General features: G+C 43.2%; 1 protein-coding gene across 1 annotated transcript; it reads right to left on the reverse strand.

Annotated features, from left to right (window-relative positions):
- Positions 1 to 49: 49 nt before the first annotated feature.
- On the reverse strand, positions 50 to 12,730 carry l3mbtl2 (L3MBTL histone methyl-lysine binding protein 2). Its single transcript, XM_084079490.1, has 18 exons — positions 12,688 to 12,730; positions 11,595 to 12,074; positions 10,804 to 10,900; positions 10,353 to 10,486; positions 9,809 to 9,881; positions 8,901 to 8,968; positions 7,921 to 8,038; positions 7,630 to 7,764; positions 7,113 to 7,201; positions 6,724 to 6,973; positions 6,129 to 6,196; positions 5,887 to 5,991; positions 5,641 to 5,788; positions 4,626 to 4,708; positions 4,305 to 4,533; positions 3,587 to 3,655; positions 2,526 to 2,708; positions 50 to 2,121 (listed from the first exon to the last, which is right to left on the reverse strand). The coding sequence occupies exons 2-18, from the start codon at positions 11,970 to 11,972 to the stop codon at positions 1,139 to 1,141; spliced, it is 3,210 nt and encodes a 1,069-aa protein (XP_083935616.1). The 5' UTR covers positions 11,973 to 12,074; positions 12,688 to 12,730; the 3' UTR covers positions 50 to 1,138.
- Between the last annotated feature and the right edge of the window lie 8,943 nt (positions 12,731 to 21,673).

Here is a 21,673-nt window from a genome sequence, read left to right on the forward strand (position 1 = left end):
ATTTACTGGTTTTGTGAATGTCATTTCAAGCATCTTTCAAATCAACAGCTTTGGTACAGTATTTTAATCAACGGTTAATAATCTACCAATCATACCGTGATGTAAAAGAACAAGAAGGAATAAACATAATACAACAGAAGAATGTCAGTAGTGTCCTTACAATCAAGATCTTTACCCTTTTAAACCATGTGTTCAGATGTTAATGTGTTTATGCCACATGCATTATTTCTTTTTTTTTTTTTCAAATTCAGAATCCCATGATAATGGAAAAGATAATAGCTGAGGGCCGCCCCAGTGTAGCAGTTAGAGCCAGAGCATGTGAGCGGAGCGGAGCGACGCGATTTTGACGTGAGCGCGGAGCTGGTTTATAAAAAGGTTGGAGCGCTACTCAGAGCGAGGACCGCCTTCGCGGGGGCCGCGCACCGAATGTTTGAGCATGCCCGGTCGCACGGACTCAGAGACACACACATGCAGCAGTGCACAGCGCACCGAGATTTCATTAGAATTTCTACTTTCTTTTCTTTTTTTTACTGTTGAGCGACCCGGTTTGAGCGGAGCATGGAGCGAGATTTGCGCAAATCAACGTGAGCGAGGAGCGACGGGGAGCGGAGCGAGTCGACGTGAGCGAATAGCGAGCGTGAAACAAGCCCCCTGGAGCGCCGAGCGGCATTTCCACCCGCTCCGCTCCGCTCACGTGCTCTGGTTAGAGCACACGCCTTTCGTGCGGATGGTTGTGGGTTCGAACCCTGCCTGGGGTCGACATCAGCAAGGGCATGCGGTCACAGCGGGTTTATAACGCCAAATCAATCAAATCTGAGCCAAGTCTCCTGATGAGGCGCGTCTGAAGCCTGTCCTGGACGGGAGTCTCCAGAGGTAAAAACAGATACAACCAAGAGAATAGCTGAAGGCCATTACAGCAGTTATTTGATCCAAAATGCTGTGTCCCACTTTTGAAAAAGTAGGGAAAACGTAGAGTACTGGTCCATACACAGGGAAAAAAGCCATATTGCCATCATTAGCCGCCAATCCCAATATGATACAAAATGCAAATATCAGCCTGATATATCAGTGTTTTTTGTAACACGCTGTCCATTGTTACAATTATTCAGGGACAAGAAGTGTCCAAGCTGCTGAAATGTCAGTGTTCCATTGATTCCGCTTCCTGCTCTGCCTGGTCCTTTGCGTCGTCTACATCCCCCTGGTTCTGCTCTAACAAGTCTGTCCCGCCCATGTCTGTCGCATGACCATGTCTGCCTTCTAATGATTCACTGTGGGCCTCTCTTGCCTTGCTCTCTTCCCTACCCTGTTCCGTCATATGAACATCCTTCACTCTCTGCTCTCTGTCCGCCACACTTTGCTGTGCAGTCTGCTCGACATCTGCTGAGGTCTCCTGGTCGTTACTTTGCCCTTTCGCCTGCTCAGTACCGTCCCCTCCCTCCACTGCGTCCAATGTCTTTTCCACAGGGCTCTGGATGCTCCTGGTCTCCACTTCTTGGTCCGACTTCTTGTACTGCTCTGTCAACTTGTCCGTCTTGCTCTCATCTGTCGCGTATCCCTCTCTGCCATCCAATATTCCCCTTTGGACCTCGCTCTCCTCCCATCCCTGCTCTGTCATATGAACATCCTCCACTCTCTGCTCTCTCTCTGCCACACTTTGCTCTGCAGTCGGCTCCACATTTTCTCTGGTCTCCCGGTCGTCTCTTTGCACTTCCGGCCTCTCCGTACTGTCCCCTCCATCCCCTGCGTCCAACATCTTTTCCGTGGGACTCTGGATGCTTCTGGACTCTCCTTCTTGGTCCAACTTCTGTCTCTGCTTTAAGTTGATGCTCTCCTCATTTCCGCTCGGCTCTGCATGGCTCTCGTTTGCAGTCTCCTCAGTCCTCGAGCGCGCTCTTCCTCCCGCTGAGTCCCTAGCCTTCCTGTTACACTCTTCTTTCATTTGGCCACCCGCCTTTCCTGCCGTTCCCTGTTCCATTGCCTCGTATTCCGCTGTCTTGGTCTGTGCCTCCGCCTGGCTCTCCTGCTTCACAGTGGCCAGAGGGAGTGGAGCGACGGGAATGCACGAAGCAGAGATGGGGCACTCCACCTCCAACTCCTCCACCTTCACCTGCACAGCAACGACTAGAGAGACGGGATGGGAGAGGTGCTTTCAGTAAATGACTAAAACTGTGCATTTAATATCGCTGTCTGGCAGTCGAATATTCTTTATAGAACAAACAACCCATTAGAATATATTCGAATATATCTATTTTGTAATATGAAATATTGTATAAAACTAAGACCACAGACCTCTTTCTCTTAGCGAAGAGATAAAAAAATATTCCTGCTTTATATCTTATTCTATAGCCTCATTTTAATAAGGTTAGGTAACATAATGGTTAAAATAAAAGTGTGGGCAACTGTTTTGGACATACAAGGTATGTCTCCGACAGCAACAATATGGACAAAGAAAAAGAACATTTGAGAAGAACACCTGAATTTGTACTCTACAAAAACACTGTTGTTAATCGTTTCATTCTACTTACTCTCCTGCTCTTCTGGCTCTGTCTTGGGTACAACCAGGCTGGGTTCTGGAGGTGCAGATGGGCCAACGAGCCCCAGGGGACCATTGGGGCCGACGACACTGGAATGCTGGAGGTCTGGAGTCTGGCGCGAACTGTGATCCTCGTCGGACTGTTGTTCAACGCGGTTTCTCTTCCTCCCTCTCTCTTGAGTGGCGGAACAAGACAAGTAGAGAGACATTAGTCATTCATTCATTGAGGGGGAGGAGTAGCCTTTCTATTCTTTCACATCATCATCATCAGGATTCCGAGGCATTCCAAGGGAGATATAACCGCCTTACCTGGTCCTCGGTCTGTTCCATGACCTCCTTCCAGCTGGGTGTGAAAACCTCCCTGGGGAGGCATCCTTACTAGATGCCCAAAGCACCTTAACTGGCTCCTTTCTACATAAAGGAGCAGCGGCTCTATTCAGAGTCTCTCCTTCTCACTCTCCGTCTCACCTTATCCCAGGGAACAACATAACATCAACCAACGGCGTGTAGATTTTCTCTTCGGCTGATAAATTACAGAAACTTAACCAGTCACTCTGATGTGTTAAGAAATTAGGAGACAATTTTTTAATTTTAAAAATGAATAGCTTCTGTTCTGTGATTCTGTCTAAAGCACCACTTTTATAGAGTCTGCCTTCAGTCCACTAACATTATGCCAATATTCCTTAAGTTATTTATAATAGTTATTGAAAACAATGACCAGGAATGAATCTGCCTGGCTGGTATTTTTAAACCTACCAGCCACTTTGACGGGTAAGCAAAAACGTTAAGTTTGTTCCCTGCTCACCCTCAAGGGAGATGCCAGCCAACCTCTTGAGAAAACCCATTTCAGCCGCTTGTATCCGCAATATTGTTCTTTTGGTTATGACCCACATAGAAAATAAGTAGGAACGAAGATCGAGAGCTTTGACTTCTGGCTCAGCTCTCTTATAATTATGATCTCTACTGTTATCTAATATCTGTGCACACTACAACAGTGCAAACACTACAGCAAGTCACAGAGGACCAAAGTGTTTTTGAGGCGGAAGAACTTACTCTTTCCCTTTCCCTTATACACGTAAGCCTTTGGTTTCTTGGGGCGCACTGTCTGGTTCTCTGCTGCGTCTTGGAGAGGGAACAAAGAATCTGTCAGTTTTATATAGAAAAAAAGATTATGTTGACAACACCATAGGGCAGAGGGTCGGGATATTGTAGTTCTCCATCTCTGGAAAGTTGAAACTCAATGTTATCTTCCCTATTGGTTGCCTCAATGGGGTGTAACTACCACAATGAAGGCTTCCGGTGGTTCTGTGGTAGTATGAGCTTGCGATCGGGAGTCAAACCCGCGACACGCTGTCAGGCTGGATTACCAGCCTAGGTACCCAGAGGGTTGCGCTAACCGTCCGGGCCAAACTATCAGATCTTGTGTATTGGTGTACAGGCAGGGTTCGAGACAGCGATCAGATATCGGCCAGGGAGTCTCAGCCACACCAGCCCAGAACTTATAGCACTTATAGTATGTGGTACACACAGTATTACGTTTTTTTGTTTTGTTTTCTATGTATTATTATGTATTCTGTAATTGTGGATCCACTTGAATTGAATTAAATTGAATTTCAACACACACATTACTGCATGTGGGCTTTAGAGTAAAGGCCTCTGTATTAACAGAGGTAACTGTGTGCTTTGTTAATACATCAGACCCTTGTTATAGTGTTAGTAAGTTCTGTAGATCAGAAGAACCTCTATATTGGTAAAGAGTAAAGACCCTTACCGATAGGCGGTTGGAGCTGGTAGCCGGTGACATCACACCAGCCTACAGGGTAGATGTCTGGGGACTGGTGGTCCACCCACTGGTCAAACTCCTCCTCCCAGCCATCAAAGTGAATGAGAAGCAGGCGACCCACACAGCGCCTCACAGTGGCCACACACACCAACCGCGGCTCCATGAGGTCAGACGCCTCCAGTTTCATGTTGGGGGAGAAGCCATGTCCTGGGTAGTCCTAAAGATACAATCAGATAATAATAATTAATTATAATAATTACCGTAGGATGTTTTTTACGACAATTACTGGTTAGGACAATCTCAACTTACAGTGTTGAACAGCCGTGGTGGTGCAGCTTTTTCTCTGGTTTCTTCCAAGTATTTGTCCCAGGTGAATGTCTGAGAGTCATAATCTGGTGGCAGAAGGAGAAACACCAAATTGTGGAAACCCCCTTGAATTTTTCGGTATATTCACAGATTTTAAGTAACTACTTGATGTAGTAGATGACAGTGGGGATAGATGCCATGCACTACAGGTCTTGGATTGAGCTAGGACCATCAGAAGACCACCACAAAAATCTACTAAAGATTATTTTTACAGCGTGGCTCCTACATGTAGAAGGCGAGACATGCCCATTCCTGAGAATTGGGACATAATTGTTTAAAGACTCTTTCAGTTATGCCAGGAAAATATATTTTAAAAGATCAAAGTGTTGACTATTAAACCATGTAATGGGCCAACCTCACACTGTTTTTTTATTTCAATGTCAACTCCATAAGATGGCATATTTGAGTTGACAACATTTTTTCTTCTTAGTCTTTTCTTCTTAGAGTTCTCTTAATGCTAATAAAACTACACATTTTAAACCTTTAAAAAAAATAAAAAATAGAAACCTTACATTAGCTTCAGCAGCTTTCCTGTCTATTTTGTTACACAGGTGTTTTCTAGCAGATTGCAAGTAAAAAATAAATAAAAAAAGGAAACCAGACCAAAACATTGTATAAATCATATGTAATTCAATATATTTTCACCCAACATTTTTTTTTAAATGAGTGTGTTAATTAGTAAAAATGTAAAATGTTTTGGTAGGACATGATATGTCCCAATTCTCAAGGGTGCTAAGGAGATAGCCAATAGCCCAAGGAAGTAAATCCCCAATTATATTATTTGGTGAATACTTTTTACAGTTTGTGAATTCATAATCTCAGATCCACCGTCCCTCCATATTTGGGCAAGACTGACATGACCAATATGATGTCAGAGATTCAGATGGAAGTCACGCCAAGACGCCTTTATTACACCCCGTCTTGTTTGTTTAAGTGGAGAGAGAATAAGAGGATGTACCTGGAGGTACTGTGAGGGGGATGTTGTTCTTCAGGCAGAAGCCAGTGGGCAGGATGGCATGAGAGGAGGCGTGGTAACAAAATTTGTCACCACCGTTTTCTGGATCAGCACCATCAATGCTAACCATCAGATAGCCGTCCAACAACACCTGAGAGACAGAGACGGAGGATGGACAAGGAGGACAAGAGTGTCAGAACTCACACAATCAAGCCAATGCAAGGCAAATAATGGGGGGAGCTCTTTTACCTTGTGTACAGAAGCCACACAGATGTTAACTAGGTTGAGGGGGTCTATAGCCTCTAGTTTCATTCCCTCCTCAAAGAATCCTCCTGCCATGTACACCATCCTGGGCTGTGGATCAGAGACATTACAGTGAGTCATCCTGTGACCTTTTTTTTATGAAAACTAACACCTGATTTATACTTAGTTTGTGTGACGCAATGCGCAACAACTTAATCATGCATCTTCAGTGGAAATCTTCACTTTACCCTTTTAAACAGCATGAATAAAGTGTCTGGATGAGCCTTCCGAGACAGACCACTGGTTTCTCTCTTAGCTGGAAGATAAAAAATAAAAAGCCATGATATGACGATGCAGGGTTGGATAGGGGTTGAATTGCTGCATGTAGTATCAATAAAGGCAGAATTCTTAAAAAAAATATATATATATATATATAATGTATATGGTTAGTTGTAGAAAAGTTTTGTACTGAGTACTGATCAATGTCACTTGAAAACAGTATGCCTCAAATTCCCTTTGTCTTTATTCTCTCCATTTAATTTTCCCTAGTATTGAAACATTTGTGCTCATTTTATTTTTTAACTTAAGAGCTACAACACACAGCAAGACATTTTCCACGATTGTGCTGATCAATCATAGTGTGAAAACCACAACGATATTATGACAGCCGATTTCAAGAAAGAGACTTGTGTAGTGTGAAATGCATAACGATCTGATGACTCCCTGACGACTTTAAAAGTCAGACAGTGAGTATCTAGCTGCCTTAAGTCATTTGCTCACTCTTGGTCTCACTGTCGGTCTTGTCAACCCTACCCCACCCTCCCAGGGCGTATGGCTTCATACCTGGGGATTTAATGGTGTGTCCCACTTTATTGGACCAGCTAATCGGGTGGAGGAGGGGGCTCCACATGTGGCACCAGAAATCTGGGATGACTTTATCTGGTCCATCAGGATTTGAGTCCTCATACAGCAGCCGAAGGCGCCCCCCGATCACCTTGTCCACCACGGCCACCCGTGTCCGAGACACGTGCTTGTTGTCGACCACTTCCACCCGCAAGCCTGGCTTGAATGAGCACTTCATGCTCTCTGCTAACTGGAGGGATAAGGGTTTGTTGCACTCATGTAGAAATGACCAGCATATACTGATAGTTTATGAACTAGTTTCACACTGAGAGACAAATTTCACTTTGACCAACGGATGGCAATACATTCTACATCTACCTCATGCCTACCTTGATGTAGAAGTCGACAGGTAGAGTGTTGGCCCCAACCAGTTTCCTCATCAGATACTCCTTCCAATCAGGGATGAACTGCTGCACATCTATAAAGACATTTTCATTTATTTTCAGAATTCATTGCTCGTTTCAAAGTGATTCCCCACCTACATATGTTTTTTTATCCTATTAAAACCATTTAATGTCTTCACTTTTTTTTTCAAAGGTTTTCACACTATGTAAATGTATTAACTCATTGAGTGCCCAAATTATTATTATCTATTTCTGGCCATTATGATTTTTATTTTTTTATTTTTTCAAAGTAAAAAAAAGTGCTTAGGAAGCGAGATACAGCCTTTTTGAGTTATAAGTTAAACAAGGAGTGGATGGAGCTGCAAATCTTATGGGCATAAAGGGACAAGGACTGACAGATACAGATATCTCCATATATGGCCAGATCAGTCGGATTGGTGGTGTGGTGTGATGTAGATATGAGGGCCACGCAGTGGCCTGCACTCCAGATGTGAATACTCACCTTGAGGTGGAACCAGCAACTTGCTGGTCATTGCGCACCAGCCGATTGGGTACAATTCCCCTGAACCGAGGTTGCACCAGAAATCATGGCTGCTGTCGTATTCAAAGCCTTCATACCTTAACAGAGCTTTGTATCCTGGAGACAAGGACAGAGAGGTAGGCCATGGTGACACCAAGAATTATTACATTTCCATGGAAAGGAAAGCATCAGAAAAAAGTAGTTACCACAGGTTTACGACGACGTGATGTAAACAGTCACTTACACCAACACATACAGGTGTATAGTACAGACCTGCTAACTGAATGATAGTGGCGATCCAGTAGACTTTACTGGGCAGGACTGCGTTGGTGTTCAACACCTCCACCTTCATCCCTACATTGATGTCATCCCACTGGGCACACAGGGGAGCCTGCAGGAAGGGGAAGAGTCAAAGAAAAACCCTTTTAGTCAGGAATATTGGCTGTGTTTAATGGTGGAATTGAAGATCATTTTACATTTGTTACACATTTCTCTGGGTAGGAGCATGTTAAATTGTTTGGCACATTTTACAGTACAGTGATTCTCATCTGCTTATCCAGAGTGACAAGGGCAAATACAGAAAATAGTTCCTAATACACCAACAATACAAGTAATCAGTAGTTTGGAGTCTATGTGTGCAGATAGTGCTCAGTCAATGTTCCTGTGATCCTCCAAGAATTAACAACGGGGAAGCGCTCGGGTGGCACAGTGGTAAAGTAGCTGACCATCACCGCAGAGGTTGTGGGTTCAAATCCATTGTTGAGCATCCTGCTTTGTCGAGCGTCTGTACGAACACACTCCCTGTTAGCAGGGAATGTTGAGTGGGAGTAGGACGTGCGTTTATACAAACTACGGCGGTGCTTGGCCAAGACCCGCCCTTAGAAACACCCCGCCTGCCTCTGATTGACCGCTACCAGCCTGTACACACACACACACAAGCACTGTTCTTTACCGTGTGTGAACGTGAACGAACGGGTGTGGCGAAAAATGCGGGGTTTATAAAATCATGCAAGCCCGCATATTTTGCGCGGAAATATGCGATTATTGAGCACCAACGTTGCCTCGCATGATTTCATAAACCCTGCATTTTTCTACATAAAGTTTATAAAGTCATCGCCTCACCACCCGGCCGTTTGGTGAAAAAACAGGCTGAAAGTGGCCAATCAGAGGCGGCCAAGGGCGGGTCTTGGCAAAGCACCGCAACAATGGCTAATAAAAGGAGTATAAAGAACCTCCTCCTAGTCCCAACTCACGTGTCTGAAGCAGGAGACAGAAGCAGCCAGAGATGTTTCCCTGTCCAGGTAGGAGCCCCAATCAAAGCCTGAGGTTAGAATAGAAATATAGTTTCTTGTCATTATACAGGAATTAAACAACGAATCATACAGTCAACAATCAACAGATAAGGTGGTTGTCTAATTTTAACATGTTCAAAATAAAGATTTCATTAATTCAAGGTTAAGCAACCCAATACAATAGTAAGACCTCATGGATCAGTGTCAGTTAATACAGTACACTGACCATACTCCTTGTGAGTCGTGAGGACCCGGGGTTCGAATCTAACACCCATCTTTTTTAATATATATTTATTTTAGGGTTTTTATGCCTTTATTGACAGGACAGTAGGCTGACAGGAAATGGAGAGAGATGGGGAGTGACATGCAGCAAAGGCCCATCAGGACTCGAACCCACGGCGCGCTGTCAGGCTACACTGAGCCCAATCTGGGAACCCATTGTCTAAATTGAATTTGACCGCCGAAGAGAATGTTGATAACAGGATGTTGGCCCATTTGGTCCGCCCTCAGCCCTACTCTTCCGGTGGGGGCGCCTATGGTTCCATTCCCACTAACAGCATTTCTCCCACGGAACACTAACAGAAGCATTATTGATTAATTCAGTTTCTCTTCTCGTTAGAAACAGAGCATTAATCCCCCAGTCCATCACCATAGTTGTGTGTCAAAATTGATTTCAACATAGGTCGAGATCAAATCTTGGACCGCTGGAAGCTGCCGACGAAGCATTGGATATATTCTGAGAGAATTTGTTTGTTTTTTTTTGCCGCTGGAGGGCTGTTGCACTTCCTTGAACGCGGTCAGAATCCTTCGATCCATGAGACGCTTTAAGTAAAATTTTTGGTAATGTTTGTGCATGTGTGTGTTCTCACCACCCGGTCCAGAGGTAGGAGGAGCCTTGGCCACCTTGCTCAGCACTATTGCTTTCTTTGATGGGGGCTTTCCCTTGGGAGACAAAGGCACGTAATGAGTTGTAATTAATGAGCTTGTACATCTGCTATTTTCACTATTTTTAATAATCATATATTCAATCATAATTGAGGCAAAAGTTTGAAACAATTGTGTTATCGATTTGAAGTTTGCCAATCTACAAGCTTTGCAGGTAGCTAGTATAAAATAGGATTAGGGAAGTAGTTAATGAGACAGAGGGGAAGTTGAGAGGGAGGGGAAAAGTATGGGAAGGAACCACTTATTGAATATATTATTATATTGAAACTTTTGAAAGATATTGAAAGAACTTTAATAGAGAAATATTTTGTAATTGAATATATTATTGGTTTTCCCAGTTGAGAACATCTTGGAGATAGAAAGTCAAGAGTGTCAACATTATCATTAAATTCATTGATTTATAAATCATCCATTTCTCTCCCCCTCCATTACTTGTGATTACCAGAATCATATCTCCATTTCTCTTACCTGTAGACGTGCCAGTACGGAGGACTTCTTAGAATTGGAGGAATAGGAGCGCGAGCAGGAGACATTGCAGAAGCGTTTGCTCCTGGAGAAGAATGTTCCAGTGGTCCCACTGGTACCACACATCTCGCACACAGCTGGAGAACAAAAAGAATGGTAGAACCAAGAATTTACCATATTCACACAGCAGCCATTTGCTCTTACATCATACCCGTTTACCCGTCGACAAGCACACGTTATCAATGTTATAATACGGCAAACAAACAGGAGAAGGGCGCACACCAGTATTGCTGAGATGCTGCTGACCTTGGTGCATAAGTCTAAAAGTGAAGAAAAGGCTGCACACTCATAGCCACGATGTAAAATAATTTTACGATAGCCAACGTTTCGACCTGGAATGGTCTTCTTCAGGGAATCATTGTTATAATACAACATGTTGTCATTTGCTCCTTACCTGGTCTGTCTTCCTTGACCTTTTTTCGAGACTGAACCCTTCCTTCCTTGTAGACTTCCTCACCACCTAGCTCAGTCTCCTCCAACTCATCATCTGTCTGTTGAGAGAAAAACATATACAAGTGTAAACGTATACAAGAGTGTGAGGAATGCTAGAGTCTATGCAGGCCGATTTTGAGCGCACATGCACCAAAACATCTGTCGAATGCAACTAAAAATTGTCATTGGTTGCACCTTACATTTACCAGGGGTGTGTGTGTGTGTGTGTGTGTGAGAGAGTGAGGGGGTGCATCTAAATGATATGCTGGTGCACCTACATATGACAAAGTTAGGCGCACCAGTGCAACCAACTATAAAGTGTGTCTGGAGCCCTGCTAGTGCAGTGTTCTTTTGTTTTGAGAGTGTGCAGTTGTTTTAGGGTTTGATCAAAAATTTTGTTCAAATATTATTATTATTAACAGTGAAAGTAGGAAAGCTGAGAGGAAGACAGTGTAGGAGAGCCAGGGGATTACAAGCCTATGCGGAACAAGGCACAACTGGCACAACGGTGAACAGCACAAATGAAGCACTATTGGCTATTGCCCTGAATTAAAATCCTGTCCAGATTACATGTCCAGACTCTCTATTATTGTATGTCCCCTTCACAGCCAACTATCTGGCTCAGTAAAATACTACGCATCAGTAAAGTTCCCTATCCTCCATTAAAAGAAAAGGACAGACTAATATATCGAACAATGCAGCCCCAATTTCAAAATAAGTATTTATCACACAATCTCTGAAACAATGACTTACTGGGGGATTGGATTCTGTCTGGCCCAATGCTATGAGCTTTCTTTGGATGGGAGGCAGGCACTCGATGCAGCCCACTCCATTACAGGTGAAGCAGGTGGGTCGGATGAACACTGTTGGTACAGCCCCGGGCTTCAGCTTCAAGTTCCCGGAAGCAATCACGGATTTGAGCATGCTATAGGGCTGCTTCAAATCAAAGTACTCCCTGCCAAAATGATCACTGCACAGGTGAGACCTGGGGGTGGCGGTCCAGTTGCAGCGAGTCCGCTGCACCTGTTTCTCCCATTTTCGCAACTCCTCAGGATCTTTGGGGAATTTGTACAGAGTAACACCATCTTCCACCGTTTTTCCACAGCCATAAGCCACACAGTGGTAGGGCATTGTGTCTTCTGTGGCAAAGTGAGTTGATGTTGGATCCAACAGTCATACACCCTCTCTTCTTCACAACTCTTATGCGTCATACAGCGTTGCTTGTTCTTGGTTCTGTAAGGAACAATGTTGATATTATGTTATAACAAACCAGGTCACTCTTGAGAATGGGACCTCGCAGGACATGTCTCAATGGGATTACCTGTACACATAAGTGTGTGTGTGTGTGTGTGTGTGTGTGTGTGTGTGTGTGTGTGTGTGTGTGTGTGTGTGTGTGTGTGTGTGTGTTGGTATATATATATATATTTCTACACGGATGACAATGATGGCAGAGTTCATTCGTTCTTTGAAAGAACCAGAATAAAAATGAGACAGACAATGCTGGAAAAAAATCACTCATTCCCAAACCCAGCCTTTTCTCATCTCCGAGGAGGCATTAGGATGAGCACACTTCATAACCAATATTAACATCAGAATTTGTGCAACCTAGGTGATATTCTTCTCATGTTTGTAAACTTTGCTGGCTGATCAAAACAAACAGTCAAGCTAGCTCGCTAGCACACGTGCAAGCTAAATGGGCAAAAGCGTAGTAATTTATGCATGTTTTTTCCACACAATTCTGTATGTCTCAAGTGTGTCTTGAGATGTCTAATACATGCATAAATATATGGTCTATACTACAGTATTATGTTTTCATATTCATCATAGTAGTAGTTTAGTCACCTACCCGCCACCTGAATGTTGTTTTCACGCGCATGGAATGCTGGGACTTGAAGTTCGTATCCAATGAAAAATCATCGGTGACTCCAAGCCAGCGTTACCAGGTTCTGAGAGAGAAACAAGCAACCAGGTCTATAAAAACAAGCCCAAAAGAGCTCTTCGCCCTAAATTAAACACATAAATTGGTAGCCCTAGAATGTCTGTGATCTTACATACATTTCAAGTATTTCAAATACACAGTCATAGATCACCCTCGTCGGCGCGCTGTGTAGTGACGATCTTGGAGTCATATTTTGTCGGAGTTTAGAGCACTTTTACGGCCGCGCAGATCGTCACTACACAGCGCGCCAACGAGGGTGATCTATGACTGTGTATTTGAAATACTTGAAATGTATGTAAGATCACAGACATTCTAGGGCTAATAAATTGGCTATTTGAAAATAGCCGATCTACAAGCTCACAGAGCTTGTTGTAGGTTGGCTATTTTCAAAACAATCTTGAAAACAATTTGACATTTTAACACAAATCTTGTATGGGGTCTCACTATCTGGTATAAAAATGTTTTCAGATATATGGGTCTGGGGCTCGTAAAGCCTGGATTAAAAATGTCTTGTTGTCTTGTTGAAAGAGAGATAAAACAGTGTAAGGGGAAACTTTTACTTTTACTTGAGTAAAATGTTTTAGTACTTTTTCCACCACTGCTTTTCGGCACCCGACACCGTCGTATGACAGAGCATATTATGCATAATGACAGTTTAAGAGAATGGTTTTAGCTAATATTCTCTTCTTCGATTGAAAGAAGACAGTCAACAAATTCACGTTCACTTTATTTGTGAAATTGTAACATCAAATGTTTGTTTACAGTTGTAAAAGAGTGTGAGAAAAAGAATTTGTATAATAAATAATAATAGAGGTAAAACAAACATTAAAACAGAACAGTCGCTTAAAATAAAAGGACATGGCAACACAGCTCCAGGCAAGTCAACAGAATGAGCATGAGTCACGACCAATCTTTTTTTCAAGCAAACAGTGATTTATTTTGTATTTTACATTGTATTTGATTATTTTTATTTACATTTATTTTATGAATGAGGGGACAAATACATATAATATGTTTAAATTAAATTTAAGGCCCAATACTTCTACAAATTGTTGCAAAACCTGTGATATCATTCATTTCGGGGATAAACAAGAAATTGATGGGTACATTTAGGATAGGTCTGATAATGACGTACCGTGACCACCGGAGAGACGGTTGACAGCCGGAATGTAGGGGAGCAGTATGGGTTGGCCCCCCAGCCTGTGTCTTCCGTGAGGAAGAAGCCCAACAAACCCACGGTGAGGCCTTTAAGGAGGGCCTTTCAAAGCCGCAAGTGGAGCTTGCAGTACCACCACGGCCCAAGACACCATCACGCTGGAGTAAAATGTTTGGAGCGGGGGAGTCTGGTGCAACGCTCAGCTCCTGGACCTGGTGAGACGATGGAGGGGCACGGACAGGAGGCCATCCACAGAGCCTAGTCCGTGCCGGAGCCTCCCCCGGTCCCGGCAGAGTAGTTCCGGAGAAGCGGACTGAGGGGCCCTGTCTTGCCCTAAGAGGACTGACTGTGGGTAGCTACTGGGATGTAAGTCGGGGCTTGATCAACCCTGGCTGGGTCACCTGGGCGAGGGTGTATGTTGCAAGACCTGAAACACCCATCGACCCCAGGCTACAACACTAATGATACGTCCTAGGTGCATCCACGTGATGTGTGATGTTTTTTGGGGCGGTGTAGCCGCCCCCTATAAGTGATTTTTGGACACCGACCAAAAAATGTGTGTACCCCCTAACCCTTCCATTGTTAATGCAAATCGATACTTTTTTCATATCAGCCAATCACATTACAGCTAGTGTCATCACCACTAACTGTAATGTGATTGGCTGACTTTGCAAATTCAGGACTGTGATTGGCTAGCGAAACACATGACACATGTGCAGCCCTATGAATAGCAGTATGGACTTTAAAAAAAGGCATGTTGTGATGACCACACACCGCCCACTTCACACTGGGTGTGATTTTTTATTTACCGTGCATGTTCAAATCATATATACTTTACATTATATCCAATCGTTTTCCAAAGCATACATTTATTGTCTTTGCCAGGCCGACAGACTGGCCCAATTCCAATGTCTGCCCTAAGCCCCTCAAGCCCTACACCCTCACTGACTTAAGTGACACGACAACGACAACCAAAGACGCACGTGTGTCTCGTTTAAACGTCAGCTGTCAGATTGTCTCTGAAACAAAACTAAGCGTATATGCCGTATCTTTAACTTATCAATATTAAAATTGTAATAACAATCACATTGGCAATCACTTAATTCAGAAGTGTGCTGTAATGACTCTGCAGCCACACTGAGGTATCATGTAGCCTAATGTCGGACAAATCCCGATGTTTGCATCATAAGCTCTAGCCTTTGATTGCATTTGAATAAAACAATATTTGAATCACATACTGTAAGTATCACCCACATGTGACTGATTATAGAGAATGTTAAATTATTGTAATCCTTTCTTGATTTCCTGCGCTATGGATTAATCAAAATGATATGGCCGTGTGCGCTGCCGCTTGGTATCGGCACGCAGTGTTTATTGTTTTAATAAAGATATAGGCTACACCAAAATAGTCTAAATACACAGATAACCTTGTGCCCATGCCCTAAGCACCCTGCAGTGCAGTAGTTATGTTTGTAGTTTTTCAAATGATTTAAGCATGTGTTTGTTGTTGAAAAAGACGTCACGCTATTTTTATAGTAGTCGTCTGTCGGTGTCGGCTCTTAGATGCATATTCAGCAACTTTTTTTCCACACCTTCCAACCGACTGACCTCCAGAGTCGTCCTGACTTCATTCGACTGCCGGTCTGTAGTAGTCTGAAATAGTCTGTTTGGTCAATGGAACGTAGAGACCAGCTTAAATTCGAGCCCACGATTCAGCTTACGACCATGTCCACGTGTGATTTATCAAGCAATCGAATACAGCCAATCCCTGCGTACAAATGGTCTGAGACTTGATAAATCTGACGGCTGAAACCCACCGTCATTTATTTAGTTTTTAATTTACATTTTTTCTTTCTAAATTTAGAGTAGCCAATTATTTTTTACCACCTTTTCTCCCCAATTTAGTCATTATGTCAATTGATTCATCCCCACACATTTCTGTGTCGTCACTGCTTTCGTCCTACTCCTCCTGCCCAACACTCCCCACTGACAGGTGCCGCCCCAGCCGTAGGAGTAGGTCTACGTGCAATGACCATTAGAATAGTCACCCCCCGGGGCCCCCAGGGACAATAGTTACACCAGGAGGCACACGTGGTCCCCAGGGGCTCCGCCAGGGGACCGCAGGGGCCACAGGTGCACAGTTGCTCTAATCTGCACCGAACTTGGCACAAACATTGTTCAGGTATCTGCATGAGAATAGTCACACCCCACAAAAACTATTGCACACACAAGGGGTACTACAGCTGTGTGTAACACTTGAAATGGTCATAACTTTGTGACCATTGCAATAGGATTAGGTTTTCAGGCTGCATAGCGGCCTGGAAATCTATATAAATGCAATGCGTGTGTGTGTGGAGCTGACAATGGGTACAAGAGTACATCAGATAACAGGAGTATTGCACAACAGGTATATCTCATAATATTTTAGATTATTTTGAGTGGTGCCAACCACTCCTATATCTGACTTTGTCCGTGTGTCCGTATGTACAGTATGTATGTCCAATAAACAAACATTGATGACAACACGGGTGATGACAATACGGGGCTCATCAAAGGCACCACTCTCTTCACACAGCGTGTGATTTTTGAGTGGTGCCTAAGGCAACCACTCCTATACATGACTTTGTCCGTGTGTCCGTATGTATGTATGTATGTATGTATGTATGTCCGTCCACAAACATTGATGACAACATCAATACGGGGGTCAATACGGGGCTCATCAAAGGCACCACTCACTTCACACAGGGTGTGATTTTTATTTTTATGAATGAACACCAGAATAGTCAGATTTAGCTTCTTGGCGTTATCCAAAATTCCGTAATGCCTGGAGTAATTGCTTAAAATTCACAGGGTAGTCTTGTACCAGGACAGGAGACTTTAAGTGTTAATAGTTCCATCCATTTTAATGTTCCTGAGACCAGGGAGCTCTGCAATGACCCAAATTTCCATCAGAAGCTTACTTCATTATGAATTTATACAAGGCGATTTAAAGTTATTGCTTTTGCATATCCTACCTACAGTACTCCCATGCATGCAAAGCCTAGACAAATGTATTTTCTCTTTTTGTTTAATGTTTAATATGAGATGCGATCATTGTATTATAAATTATGTGTGTATACATACGTATGTTCATTTGCCTTGATTACATTATGGATGAATAGGGAAATAAAAAGTGCAGAAGTGGAGAAGTTTGATGCCTTGCACAAAGACATTTGGCAATGTGGACATAATAGTTTTGATTCCATTTTCTCAGGAAGACTTCTCTCAGAACTTCGCACAGAACTCAGAACCAGAGTCTGGCTCTTCATCTCAATTCTGTCTTCATGAGCATGGAATACTAGGAGTTGTATCCAATGAAGAGGTGACTCCAGGAAAGGCAGCAGGACCAATTAGCATTAGTCTCTGGTACCCTTGTAGTTTAAGCCTATTTTTATACTTTCCTGCTACCAGGACAAGTGCTGTTCACCTGTTCATGTTTATCTGATTCGAAATCAAATATTTTCAGCAAGCGACAAAATCATGCAACAAAGTATAATTTGTGTGTGTGCATCTGTCTGTCTGTCTGTCTGTCTGTCTGTCTGTCTGACTGACTGATAGATTTGGCAATGATTTGACATTGTCAACATGAATCAAATTCACAGGGAAGCCTAGCTGTTATTTTGTTGTGAGTTGTGACGAAGCCCGACTTCTTTTTAGTGGGCTCGCTTTTGTTTAGGTCGCTCGCTGTTTGATCTTGATTTTCTTTTTAGTGGGCTCACTTATTTCTTTTTTTTGTGGGCTTGCTGTTGAATTTCTAGTGGGCTCGCTGGCAACAAGCACACTCATGTTCTTTCTTTTTCTGCTGCTCCTGTTGGTAGTCATGGCTGCCAGTTCCCATCTGATGTGTCGGTGTACTGACTGTTCCAGACCATACTTAATAACTGCTAGTTTGCATAACGACTTCAGAGTAGGGTTTAAGTCTAAGATGTAAATGTCATGGGGTGTGTATCCTCCAAAGAGGATGATGCGATCTCCCACAATGCTACAGCACATCCCAGACTTCCTACATGGGCCTTTCCCCTTGGGCTCAACCTTCTTCCAGTCGAAGAGCTCTGGATTGAATTTCCACAGAACATTGAAGGTCTGATCCGGATGAACGTTGCAGCCACCAAATATGTACAGCTCTCCATTGTAGGCAAAGGCTGAATGATCTCCACTGTAGGCAAAGGCTGAATGATCCTCACGTCCTTCTGTAAGAAGCTGTGCAGAAGGCGTTCTCAGCCAGAGGCTGGTCTCTGTGTCAAACACTCTGATTTTGTTGTAGTGGTCTTTATACCGTCGGCCCCCAAATACAAACATCTTCGTCCCGATGATGGTGGCAGAGTGGCTTGCTGAAACAGGTACCGAAGTACCTCCGGTGTTAATTAAAGACCAGACCATTGTGGTGATGTCCAACTTGTGGATATCACTAGTGCGTCCAGACCGCTTGTTAAAGCCTCCAAAGATAAACATGACATTCCCCAAGACACAGGCTGAGTGGTCGACCCTTGTCTCTGGAACAGTGCCAGAAACATTGGGCTTGAACCATCTGTGGGTATTGACATTAAATGCATAAAGCACATTGCAGTACTCCTGTTTCTTAGTAACCCCTCCCCAGATATAGATAATATCGTCTATAAGCACAGCTGTGTGGCTCCAACGCATTGAGGGAACTTCAAGGAGGGTATGTTTTCTTCTTCCAGCTGTCACTGGGGGCAACTTCATCCAGCACAAAGCTACTGTGTTGAAGACGAGCACCTCAATCTGACCCATGTTGTAGTCATCTCTGAAATAGTCCCCTCCAAAGGAGTACACCTTATCCCCCACTGCTACAGCAGCATGACCGGGTCTATTTAGACGTCTGTTCAGATGCAATGTCCAGGACAACATCTCCCTCTCTCTTGTCAATCTTCTGTGTCTCTCTCCCTGGGTCTCTTTCTTCTCTTTGTGTCCCCCTTCTGGCAGTGTCTCAGACTAAATGTTTGCATCGCCTTATATAGCCTGACCAAAGCTACCCTAGGCCGACCAGAGCTCTGGTCTGACATCACACATAACACAAAACATTAACATACATGGATGCCTAACAACGCCGATTTGCGCAGCCATTGTTACTGACATGTAATACTCCATTCCAAACGAAAACACAGGATCTTGAACTTCATGTAGCCAGTCTGTGACATCAGTCACTTATGATGTATCTATGGTGTATGACTCCATATTTGGACCAACTTTGACTTTCATTACAACATTTAAATTTGAATTTGAAGTCATAAATTACACAAATCTCTCTGTGTGTAACGGTCTACCGTGTTTCTTAACTCATTCACTGCCAATGACGTGTTATACGGTAGATGGCGCTCTTCGCTAACATATGAGTCACCCTTTAACCCTCAGTCACACACAGAGTCATTTGGCTCTGTTCACACAGTGAAGCAGGAGATCACGTGATCACAAAAACACAGGCACACAACACAGCACTCGGAAGCACAGAGAAAACCTCCGTGTTTAGCAAGGCTCAGGGGATCGATCGTACTAGAGATAAATATTCTGCGACTACTTGAAAGGTAAGGAAAAACGAAACATCGCTGGCAGTGGCTGTAGACTGTTCTGAAAAACTCCGCGTCCGAGTCCGTGTTGCCATGTCCGCTTATTATAAACGACTTTGGGCTAGTTTTTCTTTAAGGTCGCTTGTAAATATTGGTAGTTGCGGGTTGTGTTTTTTTGGGCCGAAAGGCATGGCCGAGACTACGTTTTGCACCCTGTCCGTCCGTCCGTCTGTGTGTCTGTGTGTCTGTGTGTCCGTGTGTCATGAACAGCTAATCTCTGGCACTGTTGGCCTGGTCGCTGCGAAACTTTGCACACACACTCCCTTGATGCCAATGCCAAAATTTTTCAGATTGGCCTGTTATAGCGCCAATTTTTGCAAAACACATTTTTTATATTACTCCTACAGATTCTGTCAAAATATCACACAAATTGGTACACAGTATCTCTAGTCATGTGATGAAGACGGATGTGTCCGATATTTCATTTTCCATCCTAATTGGCTAACATTGGTTCCAAAGTTTGCAGGATAGGTTTGTTTTGAAGAAAATGCCTTAGATCATGAACACAGTGTGCGATTTCCGTAAAATTGTGCATGCACATTCCCACTAGGCCGATGAAGAAATGCCACCCTTTTCACATTGGGCTGTTATAGCGCCACCAGCAGGTCTAATTTAGCAAAGCAATTTTTTGGAACAAAATGCCTCAAATCATGAATCGAGTGTCCGATTACCATGAAAAGCCTAAGAAGAAATGGCACCTCTCACATTAGCCTATTATATCACCACACCACCAGTAGGCCACAATAACCTACCTGAACTGGTGGAGACCTGTGCTCTGAGGAGCACTTTTTCTAGTTGGGCTTGTTTCTTAACCTGCACACTAGTGACCTGACGTTACAATGGACAGCTGTTGTTTCTGATGCTTCATCTGCAAATGCCCATGTGCATTGTTCTTGATTTGTGGTTAGACAACTTTGTGTATTTATTTAATTTCTCTCTCTCTCTCTCTCTCTCTCTCTCTCTCTCTCTCTCTCTCTCTCTCTCTCATCTTATAATAATAATAATAATATTAATAATCATATACTGTACATATAATGCATCATCATATATTTTGTTAATAATCATAGTATAATAATAATAATGCTAAAAAACAACATGAAAAATTAATTGTGATACGATCGTGGATCATGATTTTGCCTACAAAAAATATTGCCATATTGCCCACCCCTATGAAAAGTAGTTATATCAGCATGCCCATATATGGGCAATTGGGCATATACTGATGACATCAGGAATCTCCATATACGGGAATAAAAGGGACAAGGACTGACAAATACAGATATCTCCATACAGTATATTATGGCCATAAAAGGGACAAGGACTGACAGACACACCGATCTCCATATATAGGCATATCAGTCACATCGGTGGTGGCACAAAAGTGTCCGGCCCGAACTTCTTATGTACGATTCCATAGCCAGTACACGACGTCAGTCATCTATGACATATCTATGACGTATGAAGCCGATTCCATAGCCAGTATATGATGTCAGTCATCTATGACATATCTATGACGTATGAAGCCACATTTGAGTAAGGTTTCAGCCTCTGTCTGTCCTTAAAGGTAGGGTAAGTGATATTCTTTGGTATTTCTTTTTTTGGGGCGGTGTAGCCGCCCCCTATAAGTGAGTTTTGGACACCGACCAAAAAATGTGTGTACCCCCTAACCCTTCCATTGTTAATGCAAATCGATACTTTTTTTCATATCAGCCAATCACATTACAGCAAGTGTCATCACCACTAACTGTAATGTGATTGGCTGACTTTGCAAATTCAGGACTGTGATTGGCTAGCGAAACACATGACACATGTGCAGCCCTATGAATAGCAGTATGGACTTTAAAAAAAGTCATTTATCCTTTTTTTTAAAGTGAGTCATGTTGTGATGACCACACACCACCCACTTCACACTGGGTGTGATTTTTTTGTTGTTGAAAAGGTTTAAAGGTAGGGTAAGTGATATTTTTTGGTTAAAACAAAAAGTATTTTGTTAAAAGGTTAAAGCACTATATTCTGATAGTAATCATTGCTATAGAGTGTTTGTTCAGTCAACAGGGTTCTACCCGTATCTCCAGCTCTTTAATAAACAGAAAAGACATTTTACGGTAGGTGT

This window comes from Gymnoscopelus microlampas (genome assembly GCF_963454915.1).
Source record: "Gymnoscopelus microlampas genome assembly, chromosome: 14".
Taxonomy (NCBI): Eukaryota; Metazoa; Chordata; class Actinopteri; order Myctophiformes; family Myctophidae; genus Gymnoscopelus; species Gymnoscopelus microlampas.